General features: G+C 44.4%; 1 protein-coding gene across 1 annotated transcript; it reads right to left on the reverse strand.

The window, feature by feature from the left end:
- Positions 1-1,076: 1,076 nt before the first annotated feature.
- Positions 1,077-20,074, reverse strand: LOC130131404 (cytochrome b-245 heavy chain). Its single transcript, XM_056301081.1, has 13 exons — positions 20,030-20,074; positions 19,312-19,404; positions 17,156-17,266; positions 16,129-16,213; positions 15,648-15,796; positions 12,383-12,564; positions 11,533-11,665; positions 11,234-11,326; positions 10,331-10,584; positions 5,412-5,574; positions 4,152-4,298; positions 3,505-3,629; positions 1,077-1,232 (listed from the first exon to the last, which is right to left on the reverse strand). Exons 1-13 carry the CDS (start codon positions 20,072-20,074, stop codon positions 1,115-1,117), a joined length of 1,698 nt encoding a protein of 565 aa, XP_056157056.1. The 3' UTR covers positions 1,077-1,114.
- Between the last annotated feature and the right edge of the window lie 939 nt (positions 20,075-21,013).

A 21,013-nucleotide genomic window follows, 5' to 3' on the forward strand; every position in this document is an offset into this window, starting at 1 on the left:
ACAAATAAGAACACACATTACAAAGGGGAATAGATACCCCGCTCATTTGCCAACATCGGCCGTTTTTGTATCCTTAGTAACATTTCGGTTTCCTGTAATCGCTGCGACCATGAGGACTGCGGTGTCCAGAAACAACACGGGCCCTCAAGCAACAACAAAAAAAACTGACCCGATATATTTGGTCAGGTCACTTCTATTGTCCTAGCTTGTCTAACTGCTGCAGGTGCACAACCAAGACTCATGTTTAAGCCAAATATATATTTACAAAATTAGGAACAGACTTATTTTGAAACCATTATTAGTTTCAGTACTTGATATAACACAAAAGGAGAACCAGATAGTGTGGTAACCACCAGAGGGTATTTCCTCTTAAATTTGAGCAAGACGACTTGTGAAATGAGTGCTTGTGAGGCAAGGCGGAGGCCAGACCAGAGACGCTCACCCTGGATTTCAGTCAGATGTCATAAATCTGTCAGTGATAGTGGTCACTGTCTGGACTGCTCAACACAACTTTGGAGGAAGAAAGAAAAAAAAAACACCTTTGACTCCCTTAATATAAATTCATAGTTTTAACAGAACTGAAAACAAAACACCTTGAAAAGTTGCAGTATGGGGGGAAAAAATAGTGGTTGTGAACTTTAAGAAGATACTAACCGGTTTTTCTGTCAAACAAAAAAAATACACATTGGTCTATCATTGGCAGAAAAAACACAGAATGGAGCCTGTGATTGAAACATTTGTATGCTTTCTGTCTTTTTTGTTTGTTTGTTTTTTTTGCCTCTAACCTCTGGTAAATGAACTATCCTGGAATCAAACCGTCCCACTGTGAAAACATAGTTGAGGCTGCTATCAGTATACATCATAGCAAACTCAACTGACATGTTTCGATCCATTCCAGAAGTGAAGTTCATGAAAAGGCAGGCAGTTTTGTAAATGAGATGTTGAGTCGGAACCTGGACTTTAACATGGAATGGTGTAGTCTCATCTGCCTGACAGAGCTGGTGCCCTAAAAACACCCCCCAACACACACACACACTCCCCCACCCTGCCCTGCCCCCCCACCTCAGTCGGTGATGCCATCGTTTTGGCCGGCAGGAAGGGGACCAGAAAGCTCTTAGAAGTTTTCCTTGTTGAAAATGAACTCCACACCTCCCTCCGTATGGGAGAGACACTGCTTCTCCAGCGATTTCCCCAGCTGGGTGGGACCGCACAGGAAAACACCCACTTTAGTTCTGAGAGAAAACACACAAACACACACACGTCCATTGAAAAACATCACTGTCATATGTGGTAGTATTGCTAATAATGGCAAGATGAGGATAAACATGAATTAAGGTGTAGACACATCATTGGGTAGGACACGCTCCAAGGACCTATCCCCACCCACAGGACAACACCCTACAGTCATTAATTCAGATGAGGACCTAGCATATATAAGATAATGTAACTTCTCACATCCTGAACATTTTAGTGGACTCATGGACAGAATTCACCATAGCTTGTTTGTATGAGGTTGGCGAGCTCACGTTAAGGGCTCAGTGTGTGGCCATGGTGACGCAGCGCTATGTGGTTAGGCGGGGTAGTGTGGTTAGGCGGGGTAGTGTATATAAGGAAATAAATGACATGTGAGGTGGTGGTCAAAGAGAGAAGTTGTTCATTTGTGTTTTCTCCCAACTTCCACACTGGTGACCCTGGTGTGATCATCGCTGTTTTGGGGACATCCAACAGGTGGACGGGCAACTGATGGTATCCTCGGATGAGGTCCACTTTGGAAAAGATTACTTTCCCAGCCAGGTGGGCGGAAAAATCCTGGATGTGACGGATTGGGTCCAGTGTCATTGCATCATTGAGTCGGCGGTAATCTCCACATGGGTGCCAAAACCCAGTGGGGAAGTGGGGAGAAAGCAGACAAACAACTTCTCTCTTTGACCACCACCTCATGTGTGTCATTTATTTCCTTATACACACTACCCCGCCCAACCACATGGCACCACGCTGAGCCCTTAACATGAGCACGTCAACTTCATACAAACAAGCTATGGTGAATTATGTCCATAAGTCCACTACACGTCCCCCCCGAATTCACCATAACAGCAAGAGTTACATGGCGGGGGCCGGATGGTCTGGCCGGAACGGCTCTGCCGAACGGGAGCGGGGGCCAGGGCTCCCGCTGAGGGGGCCCTAGGGACCCTGCAGTGGCATAGGAGTAAGGTGGGGGGTGGAGGAGCCTTAGGGGCATTGTTGGGGGTTGGGGAACAGGAAGGAGGGTGCCCCCGCCGCAGGGGCTGGGCCAGTCCAACAGGTCGGTCCAAGTCCAGGTGAGCTGGTTTGAGGCGATCTACAGAAATGCGCTCTGGCTTGCCACCGACGTCCACGACAAAGTGCCTGTTCCCCGTCTCACCTCTGGATGCTTTTCGAGCGGCAACCCAGCCAAGTGCCAGTTCGGGCTGACCAGCATCAACTTCCTTGGACACTGAATAACCAAAAATGGGTCGGTACCTCTCCCGTCAAAGGCGGACACCATTGTGAACTTCCCGCGACCGCTCACAGTCAAGTCCCTGCAGGAGTTCCTCAGCATGGTGAATTTTACAACCGCTTTTATCCCGAGCTGCTCAACTCATGCAACCCCTGTACGAGACCCCGAAAGGCAAGGCCACCAAACACACTGTGGACTGGTCTGCAGAGAGGGACAAAGCATTTGTGGACGCTAAGACTGCCCTGGCTGACGCAACAATGCTGGCACACCCGTCACCCAAGGCACCGATCAGCCCATTTGGACTGTTTGAGTTCCTGCGCATGCCGTTCGGCCTCAGGAACGCTGCGCAGATATTCCAGCGCCTAATGGACTCAGTGCTACCGGACCTGCCTTTCATCTTCGTATATCTAGATGACATCCTCATCACCAGCACCTCCAAAGCAGAACACCTATCTCACCCCAGTGTGGAAGTTGGGAGAAAACAGAGAGAAGTTTATGGTGTTTATTTCCTTATATACACTACCCCACCCAACCACATGGCACTGTGTCAACATGGCCACACCCTGAGCCCTAAAAGTGAGCATACCAACTTCATACAAACAAGCTATGGTGAATTATGTCCATAAGTCCACTACAACATGAACATTTAAGATGGCGACTCCATATGTTAAGTATGAATAAGAGGCATGCACTGGGCTTACAGTCATTTAAAAAATGACAGATATCGATACTGCACACAGTATACAAAGAGAGAAGGCAACAATATCTATCTGGTGTATGCACTGTCTATAATAAGGTCATTGTTGGTACTATAATTTGACATATGATTGCTTTGTTTTAATTGTCTCGTGAAAAATGACTTTCCCCATTTGTAAAATGTTACCCAGACTCCAACAAAATGATTGGCTACTGTCCTCCTCATGTATACAGGAGTACATCATACAAAACTACATTACCCAACCCATACTGAGCAACATAAAACCCTGTCTACTCTGACTCTCACTGAGCGTGTGTCTGAGAGCTCTCACCCCGGGTGCTTTGTGCCAACAGTGGAGAATTCGTTGTCCCAGTTTGGCTTGCCGTATAAAGTCTTCTGTTTCAGCCCCGTGATGGGGTCATTCTCTTCCTCATGGTGAACCCTGAAGTGAGCAGCCTGAGAGAGAGAGGGAGAGAGAGAGAGAGTGATCAACTGATATTCTTATGACATTTCATTACATGATTTTGGTCAGAACAGATGGAAAAAAGGCATTGCCGTGGTTCAAGGATTGATACAGATGCAGGTAGAATTAGAAGAAGCTCATCTGGGCAATGAGGTGTGTGTGTGTGTGTGCACACACGTGTCAGTACTCATCACCAGCACCTCAAGTGCATGCTGGGAAAGACTCCAGCAAGCCTGAACTGCATTGAGAAGATATAGATAACAACTACGGTAGGTTTCCACTGAGTTTTTAATCCCAATTACAAAGTCACAAATACAACAAGCAAATTATAAATGACAAAGATCTCCTGCACATTTAAAAAGCCTGTTCATGCTTGGTTGAGGTGGAAAAAAGTAATGTTGATGAACAGATTATACGATAGATAGAGAGGGAAACAAGTTTTTTTTTTTATTTCTCCAGCGGTAAGTCGGGCTTGTTTCACCCACTTTTCACCACTTTTGACTGAAAACACGTACCTCGCTCTCCTTCCAGCGGGTGAGGTAGATGTTGTACCTGAGGAAGTCGGCCATGCCCTTCTCAGTCATCTGGCCCTCCAGGGACTGCAGCAGATCTGCAAACCACTCGAAGGCCTGTGTCTCAGGGCAGAGCCAGTAGAAGTGGATCTGAGATGGCCAAAGAAACGAGCAGAGGACTCGTCACATTTTCATCCGTTTGCTTGCTTGTCACCATGCGGACATTTACTGATGACGGACACGGTGTCAAAGAATATACTGAATCATGATTGTTCCCAAAAGTCTCAGTTGGGGAGCAAGGGGCACCTGGATATTGCCATCAAGACTCCTTACAAAGTCCGTATCGTCTTTTATTTATTTTTTGGGGATTTTTTTTACCCCTTTTTCTCCCCAATTGTACTTGGTCAATTACCCTATTTTCCAAGCCATCCGGGTCGCTGCTCCACCCCTCTGCCGATCTGGGGAGGGCTGCAGACTACCAATGCTTCCTCCGACACATGTGGAGTTGCCAGCCGTTTCTTTTCACCTGACAGGGAGAAGCTTCGCTAGGGGGACATAGCGCTTGGTAGGATCATGCTTTCCCCCCAGTTCCCCCTCCCCCCCAAACAGCCACCCCGACCGATCAGAGGAGGCGCTAGTGCAGCGACCAGAACACATACCCACATCCGGCTTCCCACCCGCAGCCACGGCCAATTGTGTCTGTAGGGACGCCCGACCAAGCTGGAAGTAACACGGGGATTCGAACCAGCGATCCCTGTGTTGGTAGGCAACAGAATAGACCGCTACGCTACCCGGACGCCCTGTATAATCTTTTAAATCTCTACATACCAACAGTTTTGCTTTTTAATCCAGCACTATGTGGCTATGGGTTTTGAAAAGTACTTTGTGAATTAATTTATCAAAATGACATGATGGATTATGATAATAAATCATCACTACAATTGTAAACAATGCTAACAACATAACAAGAGGACAGCACGGTACATAAAGAGAACAGACTTGCACATCACTCATACATACACGGCAAATTCACATTCAGAATACTGCACACACTGTAGTCATAAATCCCTGCTGTTTTTTGTTTTATTTTCAATAACAGCCTCCAAATTTTTCTCTTGTATTGTTATTCATGTATGATAATTTGTGTTCAAATCATTTCAAACCAAGAAATCCATTCATTCTCACCATCTGCATCTTAGCCGTATATCAGTAAAGCAGTGACCTACAGGCCATCAAGGTGTGAAATGCATTTTAGGCGCTCACCTTCTTGGTGAAGACCTGCTGGTTGTTCTGGATGTGTTTGTACCACACCGACTTCAGGATGGAGGCAAAAGGAGTCACCCCAATCCCGGCACCCACCAGCATCACCACTTCATACCGGAAAACGTCTTCACTGGCCGTCCCAAATGGGCCGTCTATTAAAATCCTGTACAGAAACGGAGTGATGTTTTGATTGGAAGAATAGCCATCTAGATGGATTGATAGATAGATAGATTCTTTATCATCATAGTATATCCATGAGTACACATACACACTATATATACACAGTGCATCTGGAAAGTATTCACACCCCTTCACTTTCCCACACTTGGTTGAGGCACCCTTGGCAGTGATTACAGCCTCAAGTCTTCTTGGGTATGAAGCTACAAGCTTGGCACACCTATATTTGGGTTATTTCTCCTGTTCTTCTCTGCAGATCCTCACGAGTTCTGTAAGGTTAGATGGGGAGCGTTGCTGCACAGCTATTTTCAGGTCTTTCCAGAGATGTTCAATGGGGTTCAAGTCTGGGCTCTGGCTGGGCCACTCAAGGACATTCGCAGACTTGTCCTGAAGCCACTCCTTCGTTGTCTTGGCTGTGTGCTTAGGGTCATTGTCGTGTTGAAAGGTAAACCTTCGCCCCAGTCTGAGGTCCTGAGCGCTCTGGAGCAGGTTTTCGTCAAGGATCTCTCTGTACTTTGCTCCATTCATCTTTCCCTCAATCCTGACTAGTCTCCCAGTTCCTGCCGCTGAAAAACATCCCCACAGCATGATGCTGCCACCATCATGCTGCACTGTAGGGATGGTATTAGCAAGGTGATGAGAGGTGCCTGGTTTCCTCCAGATGTGATGTTTGGCATTCAGGCCAAAGAGTTCAATCTTGGTTTCATCAGACCAGAGAATTTTGTTTCTCATGGTCTGAGAGTCCTTTAGGTGCTTTCTGGCAAACTCCAAGCGGGCTGTCATGTGCCTTTTACTGAGCAGAGGTTTCCGTCTGGCCACTCTACCATAAAGTCTGATTGGTGGAGTGCTGCAGAGATGGTTGTCCTTCTGGAAGGTTCTCCCATCTCCACAGAGGAACACTGGAGCTCTGTCAGAGTGACCATCGGGTTCTTGGTCACCTCCCTGACCAAGGCCCTTCACCCCCGTTTGCTCAGTTTGGCTGGGCGGCCAGCTCTAGGAAGAGTCCTGGTGGATCCAAACTTCTTCCATTTACGAATGATGGAGACCACTGTGCTCTTCGGGACCTTCAAAGCTGTAGAATTTTTTTGTACCCTTCCCCAGATCTGTGCCTTGATACAATCCTGTCTCGGAGGTCCACAGACAATTCCTTTGACTTCATGGCTTGGTTTCTGCTCTGACATGCACTGTCAACAGTGGGACCTTATATAGACGGGTGTGTGCCTTTCCAAATCATGTCCAATCCATTGAATTTACTACAGGTGGACTCCAATCAAGATGTAGAAACAACTCAAGGATGATCAGTGGAAACAGGATGAACCTGATGTCAATTTTGAGTGTCATAGCAAAGGGTGTGAATACTTATGTACATGCAATATTTCAGTTTTTTATTTTTAATAAATTTGCAAAAATTTCGACAAAACCTTTTTCACTTTGTCATTATGGGGTATTGTATGAAGATTGATGAGAGGAAAAAAGGAATTTAATCCATTTTGGAATAAGGCTGTAACATAACAAAATGTGGGGAAAGTGAAGGGGTGTGAATACTTTCCGGATGCACTGTATATATATACTTAGCACAAAAAGTAAGGAAATTTGTGTTTGGTAGATTATTTCTTTGTTGTAACAATGCTTCTTGGCAATAAATCTTATACTGTTGGAAAGTCTGTTTATTTCCCTTTTAAATGGTGCCACATTTGTAAGGAACATGCATTTGTCGGATGAGCAGCAGAGCTGAGTATGTTGGTTACGTCCATGAAAAATTTGCCAAATCTTCTCTGCCAATGCCAAACAGCTTATTTTGCTGTTGCTGTGTTTTGAGCTTCTGGTACCCCAGGTGCTGACAACCAGGTGCCTGATATAAGATTTATTGCCAAGAACCATTGTTACAACAAAGAAATAGCCTACCAAACACAAATTTCCTTACTTTTTGTGCATGCATGACATTTAATGGGGCATGGGTACACATGGGATTGAGCTGGCAATTTTCACACAAATAAAAAATTTGACCTGATGTGCTTCTCACTGTGGCACTTTGACATATCACAGCATTTTTAGAGGGGTTACAAAAATAAATAGATCAGCTTGGTGTTTTCTTCCTATTAGAATTTCAGTCTTCCACGTGTATAAAAACTGGTAAATGTACAAGACAATGTCACTAAAGTCTATGTATATGAGGTACTGTGACAGGCTTGCAGTGGCAACAAAAATCCCATGTGTGTGCATGAAGAATCTGGTGTGATAACTTTACAACAGTATGTTTTAATAGAAGAGATAATGTGGGTGTGGATGTGCCTGGTCCATCCACAGAACCAATAAGTGAGTAGATCCATAAATTCGAATTTTTCAGCCCATTTATATTAGGTTAGTTTGTTTATCCTTTTGTCAAGAGCACACCAATTTCAAATACACAGAGCACTATAACACACACATACACACACATACAAAAGAAAATAATGCTGAATCTAAAACACAAAAGTTTTGTCTGTCCTCACATTTGTGTTTAATTAAGGACTATACAAATCTGTTTTAGATGCAAATTAAACATTAAAGCATGCTGTAATGTGTAAGTCACACAAAAAGGATGCAAAAATCTGCAATGATTTAAAAAAAAGTGTAAAATTTTGAAACTTAAACTTAACTGAAAAACCGCCTGCAGGGTTTGGGGACATTCAATAGTGGACAGACCTGTAACATTTGTTAATGTTCGACGGTGTCTCAGGTCAGGAGAAACCCATGACTTGTCAAAACAATCCACTGTGGATGGACAGTTGTTGACGGGCTCAGACACTGTCTGACGTGAATCCATCAGAATTTGAGCACCATGAAACGATGGCAACCAACTGAGAACAGAGGACATGAGGCCTGAAGCGGCTGTTTTGGCACCTGACCATCATGGTGCTGTAAGCATCACAACGACATTCATATTTAGTATCAGTCTTCCTGCTATTTGGAGAATGTCGGTGATTCTTTTAAAAGTAGCTTAAGTGCTCCCAGCAATTCATTTCCCTGAATGAGGTGACAGTGGGTCAGAGGTAGAGCAAGGTGTCTGGTAACTGGAGGGTTAGCAGTTTGATTCTTTTTTTCGGGGGGGGTTCCCCATTTTTCTCCCAAATGGTATCCGGCCGATAACCCCACTCTTCCGAGCCGTCCCGGTCACTGCTCCACCCCTCTGCCGATCCGGGGAGGGCTGCAGACTACCACATGCCTCCTCCGATACATGTGGAGTCACCAGCCGCTTCTTTTCACCTGACAGTGAGGAGTTTCGCCAGGGGGACGTAGTGCATGGGAGGATCACACTATCCCCCCCCCCCGATCAGGCGCCCCAACCAACCAGAGGAGGCGCTAGTGTAGTGACCAGGACAAATACCCACATCTGGCTTCCCACCCACAGACACGGCCAACTGTGTCTGTAGGGACGCCCGACCAAGCCAGAGGTAACAAGGGGATTCGAACTAGTGATCCCGATGTTGGTAGGCAACGGAATAGACCGCCACGCTACCCAGACACCCGCCAGTTTGATTCCTGCCTCCTTGCAAAAATGTCGAGGTGTCCTTGAACAAAAACACATAACCCCTAACTGCTCCCAATGAGCTGGTTGGTGCCTTGCATGGCTGACACCATTGTCGGTGTATGAGTGTGAATGTGAAGCATTCATTGATTGCAAAGCACTTTGAGTGGCTGTTCCAGCTAGAAAAGTATTGTATAAATGCAATCAATTCACCATTTAACTGTGTACACTTACTGTGTTTGTGGCTGACATGCCACAAATGAGATTCTGCCTTGCAGGTCGGCAATAGGTTGTTAGCATGATGGTATAACTCTGTTGTTGATACATGTAAGACTGATCACCTTCCTTTCTTGATGAAAAGGCTAATTTGGGCTTCCCACATCCAGAGGGACACACACCCTGAACTGACAACTTTCAAATGTGTGTTTTTCACTGATGAGACTTTTGAGCAAGGAACTGACTCAAACTCTTTGGGCAAGACACTAACTTGCAGCTGTTGTACAATGGAGGATTTAAAGGGTAAACTGTTGTAATTCCACTGTTGGGTAAAACATGTTGACTCATTCAACCTAAATGTAACCAGGCAACTAGCAACTGATAGTGAGTTTGACCTCAAGACACCTCAAAATGTATGCAACTCTGCAGTGAGACAGTCTAGATGCATATTTCACAGTTTGCATAGTTAAGCCTGAATTGGCAACTTTCAAAGGTGTTACTAACGTGCTAATATGTCTACTGCAATGTTAAATACTGCATCTACTGCATGCAAGTATTTTGATTGAAAAACAAAAATCAGCAGACATTCAGGCACTCATTTGCAACTTTCCTGCATTTGTTTTTTTCTTGTTAAAATTATTGTTGTGAGCTGCAAAGTGAGGCTGTATGAGCTGCATGCAGCTCAGGAATCACCCATCAAGGATTGTGACTGTACAGTATTAAGAGGAATAGAAAATTGCTCCTGACTGCTCAGCATGCTCTCTGTGGGAGTCTAGTCTGATGTGGGGAAGATAGATACCTCACAGTTACTCTATTCAACATCTTAGCGCCGGTCCCAAGGTTCCTTGGTGGGGGAACTATTACAATGCTCTCTCTTACACAAACACTGTCTTCTGTCATCAGGTATGATCCCCGTGGCTTCCCTTTCAAAGAATACTCTATGACCACTCGATTGCAATTATGGCAATTTCCTCTTTCTGAACCTCAAACACAAACATGCACACACACTGGGACATACTTGGGAAGCTTCCAGGCCTCCTGAGTCTCAGTCTTGTCCCCTCCGCAGGCCTCGTACAGCTTCTGTGTCCAATCCCCCACAATGCGGATATGGGCGCTGAAGTGATCCTCCTCAGGGGCAGAGGTGAGTGTGAAGGGGTGCCACTCCAGTGCAGCTATCGAGGGGCACTGGATGAAGACATACTGCCCCACCTCCATGTGAAAACCCTTCTTTTTCATCTGCAACTCCAGAGTCTTGGAGGGGTGCATCACCACCTGTGGTCAAGGGTAATAACTGAGGTAACAATGAAAGTGATACTAATGACACGACAAAGACGATGACATCAGTATGACTGATAATGATGATGATAATGGTGACGATGATGGGGCCAGTAGACCCTTACGTGATTGAAGAGAGGTTGCTGGAATGACTTCATGGTATGGATGTGGATGGTTTTTACTGGTTTAAGCACCTTGTTTGTTTTTTACAGACAGATTCAGTGTTCATTTGCCAGTTAAGTTTATATAAACAAGGAATCTGACTTAGCAGGTCACTCGCACAAAACACTGAACAGCATAAAATTGTAAAAATGAGTGTCTGGTTCTATCTACTTACATATCTAAGTCTCTCTCATGAGTTTGGGTATGTTGTATAGATAGATAGATATAGATGCATATCGATAAAGATATGGAAAATAATATAGTCTCTAGTGTACTTCAATGTACCTCAATGGCAGTCCTGTTATTAGATTCCATGTTTCAGGGAAATGGAAGCTTCTGGATTGTTAAAGACCTGATCTTAAGGTGGTCTCTCCCCCCTCTGGTTTCTATGGAAACTCACTGTTTCCAGTGAAATCCCAGCATAGGGATGCTGATGGGAATTTGGACTCTCGGCATGTGGGATACATGTGGGTGGGACACAAACCTTGGTGATGACCACTTTCTGCTGTGAGCGGTAGAATCGAACCAGCCTCTCGCACACATACAGAATCATTGGACCCACCACCCACTTCCACGTCTGGAGAAAAGGAGCACAATGGAAAAGTAAGGCATATTAAGGAGGAGGATAATATAACAAAAACAATTATAATAACAAGTATACTTAGAAGCTCTGTAAGGTAATAGAAAAAAGATACTAAAAAAAACATCAGCTGTCAGATTACTTGAACTGCTCATTCCATTTAGTGCTGACTTGAAAAGGATCACTTATCAATTTTGCCTCACCCCTGGGGGATTTCCAGCGAATTTTGGTTCAGGGCAGTTGGTCCCGTTCTTCCCCCAGATGTCAAACTGGTCAGAACACTGCAGTGGGCTGTGTTTCTGCAGGCTGGCGGCAGTTTGCCCCCGTACAATTCGCCTGTGGTCAGCAATGCAACAGAGATGAACAAGATACTTAAAGACAGTAAAGCATTTGGTAGAATGCACCAACATGAAGATCTGTTTGTGCAAAAGGGGTCTCATCTTAAATTACAGGACCTTATATAGAACTTGAGACCTGGTTAATTGTTACCTCTTTACCTGATGCTTCCTTACAAAAAATTAAATGGTTGAAGAACTACTGAAGTCTGTATTAACAATGTAATACGGTGAAGTTAAAGTTGAAATCAAAAATCCCCTCAGCACTGGCATTGTACTTTATAAATACCAATCACATAATCCAATTTGCATGCCATATTGTTATGCTAAGTCGTCAATTTTATTTGTATAGCCCAATATCACAAATTTGCCTTAAGCAACACAACATCCCGTCCTTGGACTCTCGCATCGGATAAGGAACAACTCCCTAAAAAAATAAAAAAAATAAAAACTTTTTAACTCACTAAGTGACCAAAAACAGATGGAGTGAAAAAAATCTTAGTGATAAAAGATTACAAATGACAGTTTTAAAAGAGATAAGATGACTCAAAGGTTTTTTTTTTAATGGAAATGCTGTTAAAATGTCACGCTCTGAAACAGTGACATGGGCAAATGCTCTGCATAGACAAGTACTTCCTGTCAATATAAATACTATTGTGCCAAGATGAAAAAAAAAACGAAATAGTGCAAAGAAAAACTGAAATTTGTGACAACCCACCCATAGCCATGGAACACCAGGCCAATGAAGAAGATGACGAAGAGGTGGTGTGTGTACCAGAAGACCTCAAAGTATGACCTTCGGATGACCTCCATGGAGGAGGTGATGATGAGAATGAGAGCCAGGGTGATGGCCACGCCCGTCAGCCCGGCAATAGTAGTGAACATTACTATGGTTGGATTCTGCAGCCGGGACAGTAAGATTTAAAGAATTTACAAAACCGAAAGCTTGCAGACTGTATTTACATCTGAGAATTGTATAAATTGATCACGCAGTACAGGTTTATACCGTAAACTCAACTTTAATTTTTCTACTGTTGTGACATTGGTGGGTTTTACCACATCTCTTCACATCAGTCATGAATGCAACGCATATTTTATACATGATCGTCAGCAATATATTTTTTATCGTGTTCTAGTCTGCAGACTACCACATGCTTCCTTCGATACATGTGGAGTTGCCAGCTGCTTCTTTTCACCCCACAGTGAGGAGTCTCACCAGGGGGAGGTAGCACATGGGAGGATCACGCCACCCCCCCCCCCAGTTGCCCCTCCCCCCCGAACAGGCGTCCCGACCGACCAGAGGAGGCGCTAATGCAGCGATCAGGACACAAACCCACATCCGGCTTCCCACCCAGAGACACAGCCAATTGTCTGTGGGGACGCCCGACCAAGCCGGAGGTAACACAACGGAATAGACCGCCATGCTACCCAGACACCCTTATCATGTTCTATTGTGACTTTGGCTGCTTTTACTGCTGCATTTGCTCAACCTGCAAACACGCTGAAATGAGGGCTCATATTTCTCTTTGGCCCTCATGTTTTCAGTGTTATTCTCACTGTCAGAATTTTATACCTGTCTACTCTTAAATGTCTGTTCATATCCTAGTTTCCCTTGATTGTAATATATAATCTCTATTGCTACCCTCTAATACATTCCAATTTAATGTAGTGATTACAATGTAGAATAATGACATCATAATGACAGTAATGTTGAGTAATCACAAAAATCAGATCAAATCATGATGATCCAATCTCATCTCACCACACTTTATCTCATCTAGTAGACACTGACATCCACAGCAATGTAAAGAGACATTGTACAATTTTCTTTATCATTAATTGGGTACACAACAAATTCCGACCTCTGGCACCACAATACACCACATCAATACACCACTTAATTTTTTTTTCAGCAATGGCTTGTTGGTGGATAAAGGCTGCATTAAAAACATGTGTGGTCCACTGCTGAAGAAAAAAAAACCCCATCTAAAATCCTGTGTTCATTTTTATCATGCCCCATAGTGTGCTTCATATCTTGTGAGTGAGGAAACAACCATATCTCGTTTGCCAGACAACTCGGCAGTTGCTCTCACTTCGCAGTGGTGGAAAAGTGTTAAACAAGAAAAAAACTTTGCAGATGGGGAAATTGGCCCATAGCTGTCACCTGTTGCAATGATTTCTCCATGTGGCTTCGACCCACATAGTCGCTGCCTCGCCACTTCTGTTTTGAAAACAAGCTTCCCTTTTGTCTCCTTTTTACAGTTGGCTTGTCATTTGCTCAAAGTGTTTTCCAAGACGAGATAAGGGGACACAGGTTATGTCGAAATCCCGGACGGTAAAAAAAATCAAAACAAATATGGGTACTTTTTCTAGCGTAGTGAGTAATACGTGACGGCGGATTGTCTCACCACTTTTTCTTCCATACCATCATTGATTAATGCTTTTCAAGCACAACAGCAACGTACTAACTTGATCATTATAGATTTGAGGTTGGGGCAGGTAAATCACATAAGTTGATGTTGTTATAACCATACTGTTTTGATCAGAACTGAGCTAAGCGCTCAGAACTGAGCGCTTGTAAGTGCTAGCTAGAAGTTGCAGTGCAGCCGACAAATATACTCGCGTCCCAACACTGACGCAGAAAATGCATACATTAGGTCGATATCGACACAATTTTAACTTTCTGAAATACAGAATTATTATTCTTTAGTATAGTATAGAAATGAGCATATGTTAATTTTCATCTGTCTGACATTCTTGTGTAAGAAGTCGGGTTGTTGTGAAGCGTCTAGTGTGCTTGTGTAGTGTTCTGTGCCTGTCACATCTCACTCTCAACCTTCACCGCTGGCTAGCAGAAATGCGAACAGGAGAGCAGAACATGTAAGCCTCTCCCTGCCAGTACATAGCCTCTCCAACAGCAAGCCCTATGTAGTGCCTCCTCGTGGCGACACATGGTAACTGGGTACACCTTGGACCCTGGCTGAACTACAAGGGACTCGGAGGAGGTCTGGCCCCTAGACATGCGGTACACAGGCCCACCGGTGTGTGGATATTCCCTGATGCCCACGAACCAGCCCCCAGCTATGGGTTAAATAGTGCCACTGCCTAGTGGATACCTGTTGTATTTTTGTTGCCCTTTTGTATCTGTTTAAGTCGGAGAGTACTGCTGGCGTCGTGTGTGACTGCCGCTTCTCCCTTACGTAGCCCTCCCCCTTCCCATCCACCCCGTGTGTCTGTGTTATGTTAATCTGTTGTCTTGTTTCACTGCCGTTTATTGTAAAGTGACTTTGAGTGTTAGAAAAGCGCTATATAAGTTTGATTTATTATTATCATTATATTATTATATAGGAGAAATGGGGCAGAAAGTAGATTTGGTGTAAAATTAACACCAAATGATGTAAACTTAGTGTCAACTGACTCTTAATACACGTCTGTCTTTGCAGCTTCATAAAGACTTTCTTGTAGAAAATCCCGAGTATAAGTTCAGCTACTAGTTGTCAGTGGTGGTGTCATAGTCAAGCTTCTCACCACTATACCAAGTCTTTTTTTTTTTATTTGATATATTTACTCATCCTCGGGGGGAATTATGCTTTGCATTTAACCCATTCTAGCTTCGACACAAGAACAGACTCAAAAAACGGAACTCATTCGTAACCTGGGGACTACATGCATATATAATGCCAGGGCGGGGCAAAAAAAAAAGATCAGCCCTCACCAGACCGGCCCACCGGGAAAATTCCCTTACCTATGGCCAGTCCGCGCTTATCGGCAACTGCAGTTGTACAGGAGGCTGGGCGTTGTTGAACTGGGACTTTTATATTAAGAATAATTAAATCTTCCCTCAGTAAGCCCCACTGAAATGTTTGCAGACCCCCCCCACCCCACTCACAGTAGTGACTCGAGTTTCAATTCTGCTTTAATATTCAATCTACTGCTCTTATCAGAGGAGACTTAGATCCAAAGGCTCACAACACACAACTCACAGTTTCATTGGTCCTGATCGGATTCAGGAAGGAGGCGTTGTCCCCGGTGCCAATCTCAGATAGCACAAAAGTCAGAAAACTGGTGTTTCGATTCAGCTGGGCGTCCATAAACCACTCGAAGTTAAACAAGTGGGCTATGATGTGGACAGCTACACAAAAAGGGAGAATGGGGAATTTACAAGGGTGAAAGGTAAAGTGAGAGTGGTGGGATATAGCCTATAGGAGTGAACTGGAGACCGTTCTAATCTATGTCCTAGGTTAAACATCATGCTACAAAACATACTTTCTCACAGAGGCCGCTAATCAGAAACAGACCGGTGATACTCAACTCGTGCAAAATAAAGACAATGTGAAGTGCAGCAGGTTCAAAACCCGAGCCTGAAAACCTCAAAACCCTGATAAAAAATCAACAGGCTGTCACTGTCAAGCTGTTATTGCAGCCTTTATTGGCCACGCCAAATACAGATAAATCCTACTGTACCTGTGTGGAAGGCGATCATGTAAGCCACCAGTTTGTGAAAAGTGAGGTTCCGGTCCAGTTGACGGGCGGCTGTGCGGCTGCAACACTGGACACGGGACAGAGGAAAACACCAAAAGTGTCTAAAAATATTTACAGAAGGACTTAGAAACACGGGTGAATGATTTAATGGGAGTCAATCTCGGTGTGTGTGTGTGTGTGTGTGGGTGTGTGTGTCTGAGTGTTTGGATAAGGCGTGTTGGAACTATCATTACTAACTAGTTTTCACACAATACTTCATTTAATACTAACCTCATTAACGTGTTGGTTTTAAAGGGTATTATGTGTGTGTGACAAGTTTGTGCATTTGTGCATAACTGTGCAAGTATTGTCTTACATAATCCTGCTTCGAAACTCTTGACTCATCTGGCATGTTCCTACACACACATTAACACCCCCCTCGCTCCCTAATTGTATCCTGCCAATTACCCCACTCTTACAAGCCATCCCGGTCGCTGCTCCACCCCCTCTGCCAATCCGGGGAGGGCTGCAGACTACCACATGCCTCCTCCGATACATGTGGAGTTGCCAGCCGCTTCTTTTCACCTGACAGTGAGGAGTTTTGCCAGGGGGACGTAGTGCGTGGGAGGATCACGCTATTCCTCCCAGTTCCCCATCCCCCCCAAACAGGCACCCCGACTGACCTGAGGAGGCATTAGTGCAGCGACCAGGACACATGCCCACATCTGGCTTCCCACCCGCAGACACGGCCAATTGTGTCTGTAGGGACGCCCGACCAAGCCGGAGGTAACATGGGGATTTGAATCTATGATCTCTGTGTTGGTAGGCAACAGAATAGACCGCTACACCACCTGGAGGCCCCACATTAACACTTTCAATTCCCAAAAAATGAAATGCCTCTCATTTGAAACAGTGACTTTTCCCATATGAAATGGCTGAAAGCGCTAAATGGTAACAAACGATGCTACAGTGGTTTATAAAATATCTTTTACCTCTGAAACAGTCCTATCACTAACACAGCATGAAGTACCTGGATGGTTCCACGCAGGAAGGAGAGAAGGTTTCGACAGACAGGTAGTAGAATCAGCATACAGTTGAAGTTGAGACAGGCTGCAGGTGCCCGGGCCCAGGACAAGGCATGCTGGGTAAAAATCACATTGATAATGTAATATTTTACTTGGAGCACATCCCATCAACTCAGATCAAATTTTTAAAAAAAACAACAACAACAACCTGCTATTGATTTCAAGGGATCTGGACTGGGCCCTGGCAGCAGGATTCACATAAGGAAAGAACTGCAACACTGAAGTTTATAATAACACAAATACAGACAATGCTGACATACTAATGGTCAGAGACGTGACAGACAAAAATATGAGAGGAAACAAAGATACTCCATCACAGAAAGTTGAATCAGCTCATCAATGACCTCTTTGTTCTAAACTGGCTGCAAGTAGCCCCACCCTTATAAACAATACAGTGGCGTAATGACCGAAACCAGCGACCAGGTTCATATGCAAACTGCCGTGACCATTGACTAGTTACAATGGCCATGTGTACTATTCAGAGGATTGGAGAATGGTGGTGACAGATGTACTCTTAGCCCCCCCTCGGTTCAGGAATGGCCGTTCTCTCTTAACATAGATGGCCTCTTTGATTCCTCGTTCAAACCAGTTTTCCTCCCTATCAAGGATGTGTACATCCTCATCCTTGAAAGAGTGGCCTGTAGATGGGTGGAGTCCTGGCCTGACGTGTTAGCTCTCCTGTGTTGTGCCATCCTCTTGCCAGCGTCTGTTTGGTTTCTCCAGTGTACAAGGGACGACAATCCTCTTGGTACCCTTGTGCACTATATTGCTCTGTTTGTGCCGGGGGACCTGATCCTTGGGGTGGACCAATTTCTGGCACAGCATGTTTTGGGGTTTGAAAGCAACTGAGACGCGGTGTTTGGAAAATACGTGTCACAACTTTGCCGGCAGTTCCGCCACATACGGAATCACCACTGGTTTATGCTTAGGCAGCTGTCCTCCTCCCTTCAACTCGCTGGTGCACTGTTTGGGCGTCTCCCTGGCTTTGACAAATGCCCAGTTAGGATGACCACACTGAACCAGGGCCTATTTAATGTGTCGGTGGGGACATTGTCAGCAATGAGAGATGACTGAGCATGCATAAAGACAAAAATACTCCATATTCAAGTCTAAAGTTTAGATGGAGATGGTGTAGTTTGTTTTTTTTTTTCTTTGACGGTGCATGTAGTGAGCCCAGGGCTCAGGGTCGGCTGTACAACTGCACACATGCTTTCAGACACATGGTCTGAACGAGCTTTCATCAAGCAACGACAAAAGGATTGGAATTGGTGTGTGTGTGTGTGTGTTGGTCAGTGTTTGTGTATGTACCACACAACACATGGAGTTATGAGTGAGCATGTTGCCCCCTCACTCACGCAGATGCACATGAGGTACAGGGTCAGAAAATAAGAATTTCCTGGTTTCACTTCTGGGTTTTGTCTATCCACCTGTGGAAGCAGTGGTGACGACTCAGTCAATCATCAAACCAGCTGTGACTGCACAGCAAACATCACAAGAAGTAAATTTTATTTGTATAGCCCATTATCACAAATCTGCCTCAAGGGAATTTACAGCAACACAACATCCTGTCCTTAGAAAAAAAGCCTTTAACAGGGAGATAAAATAGGAAGATACCTCAGGGAGAGCAACAGAGGAGAGATTGCTTTCTACCAAGACGCACAATGTGCAATGGATGTTGTGTTTACACAATTTACACAATACAACATTGAAAGAAGATAACAGAATTATAATAGGAATTCTACTTCCTTGTCCCACTTTTGACAAGCCTGTAAGCATAGACTCAAGATAGCGTTTGAATAGCGTTGCATTTGAGTGAAGGTGTATGTATGTGTGTGTGTGTGTGTACAAATGTACCCTCAGTGTAGCGGCACTGAGCAGTGATCGTTAACATTAATGTTAAGCATTAATTAACATCTACTGTATGTGTCATATTTGCTATTTTCATATTTGACAAAGTAACCGCTCATCAATAAAACCTCTGAAGACACATTAATGTTTGCATGGGACAACTTTCAGCACGGCTCCATGTGGACGTGCTCGGAGACTCGTACAACAAGCATCTGAGAGGAGGAGCGTGACTGGTGATGCGAGACAAACTCACCCCGAGGAGGACCCTGGTGTAAAACCATCTCTCGGTGAGAAAGGCCATGTAGAAATGGACGAACAGGAAAGCATTGATCCCCAGCCACACCAGCTGAAACACAGATTCACACAACGCTGGCTGCTCATTCAGACGGACGCACTCGTGCAGCAAACAAGTCCTGTAGACAGTTCATCCGTACGGGTACCGAAGGGATGCTTATTTGAATAGTTCGATTCCTGTTTAATTGATAACAATTTAATAAAAAGATGGTAAAAAATAAATGGAATAATGATGTAACCTACATAATGATGTAACCTACACTCCACATCATTTCATTATTAATCTCACCCTGGGAATTTAATCAGTGCAAAAGTTAATCTCTGTGCGTCATCGCAGATTAATCCTCATATTCATTAGTGTGGTGCATTCATCAAATGTTGCGGTGGTGTTCTTTTGAAAGCGTTACCCAAGTAATATGAAATAACTATATTTAGTCAAATTAGGAAAAAAAAAATCAAGTCAAATATATTTTGTTTTTAACAAAAAGCTTTTTTCGCTCATAGCCTGCTCAAAAAAAAAATCATAAATCTAAATTAAAACAAACAGGAAAGTGACAAAAACATAAAAAAACCCCAAAAAAACTTGTTATACACAAAAAGACTCTCCAGCCCAAATGAGCTAAAATACACAACACAGCTGCAGTACTGAAGTACCAATACCACATTAAAGTACTCACAATGACAAAGATGGACAGTCCCTCGTTGGCAGCAAAGTTGCCCATGATGTCAAAGCGCTACTGAAAGTGTGTGTGTGTGTGTTTTCGGTGTTGTGTTATAATGAGGGATATTTCAGATAACAGAGGAGGAAGTAGAAAACAGCAAATGAGGCAGGTGGAGCAGTGAAACGTTTCAAAATTTCTCAAATAAGGAAATGACACGCTAAGTACTTTTCAGAAGGAAGACTGTTGTCCCCAACTTAGCGCTGTTCTTCTGTGGTACTCTACAATCATCAGAATCTTAAGTAATCCAATTTATTAGACACACACGGTGACTAATAACCACATAAATATCCTTTCAGCCTCCAGAACCTCATCATTGATCACAACTATACTGTACATCACAACTGGACATCACTTAAAACTTGTGGATGAGCCGGAAATATGATCAATTAACGTCCATTAATTTTTTCTACCAGGAAGATGTGTCATGTGCCAGAGGAGGGCACAACCTGTCAAGAACATGATTTGGGGGGAGTCTAGGTAGCGTGGTGGTCTACTCCATTGCCTACCAATATGGGGATTGCCAGTTCGAATCCCCGTGTTACCTCTGGCTTGGTCGGGTATCCCTACAGACACAACTGGCCATGTCTGCGGGTGGGAAGCCGGATATGGGTATGTGTCTTGGTCGCTGCACTAGCGCCCCCCTGGTCGGTCGGGCGCCTGTTCGGGGGGGAGGGGAAACTGGAGGGATAGCCCTCCCACGTGCTACGTCCCCCTGGTGAAACTCCTCACTGTCAGGTGAAAAGAAGCAGCTCATGACTCCACCTGTATCGGCAGAGGGAGTGGAGCAGCGACCGGAACAGCACGGAAAGAGTGGGGTAATTGGCCGGATACAATTGGGGAGAAAAAGGGGGTAAATTAAAAAAAGAAAAAAAAGATTCAGGAAAAAAAACGTCCAGGTAGCGTAGCGGTCTGTTCCGTTGCCTACCAACATGGGGACCA

This window comes from Lampris incognitus, chromosome 21, assembly GCF_029633865.1.
Source record: "Lampris incognitus isolate fLamInc1 chromosome 21, fLamInc1.hap2, whole genome shotgun sequence".
Taxonomy (NCBI): Eukaryota; Metazoa; Chordata; class Actinopteri; order Lampriformes; family Lampridae; genus Lampris; species Lampris incognitus.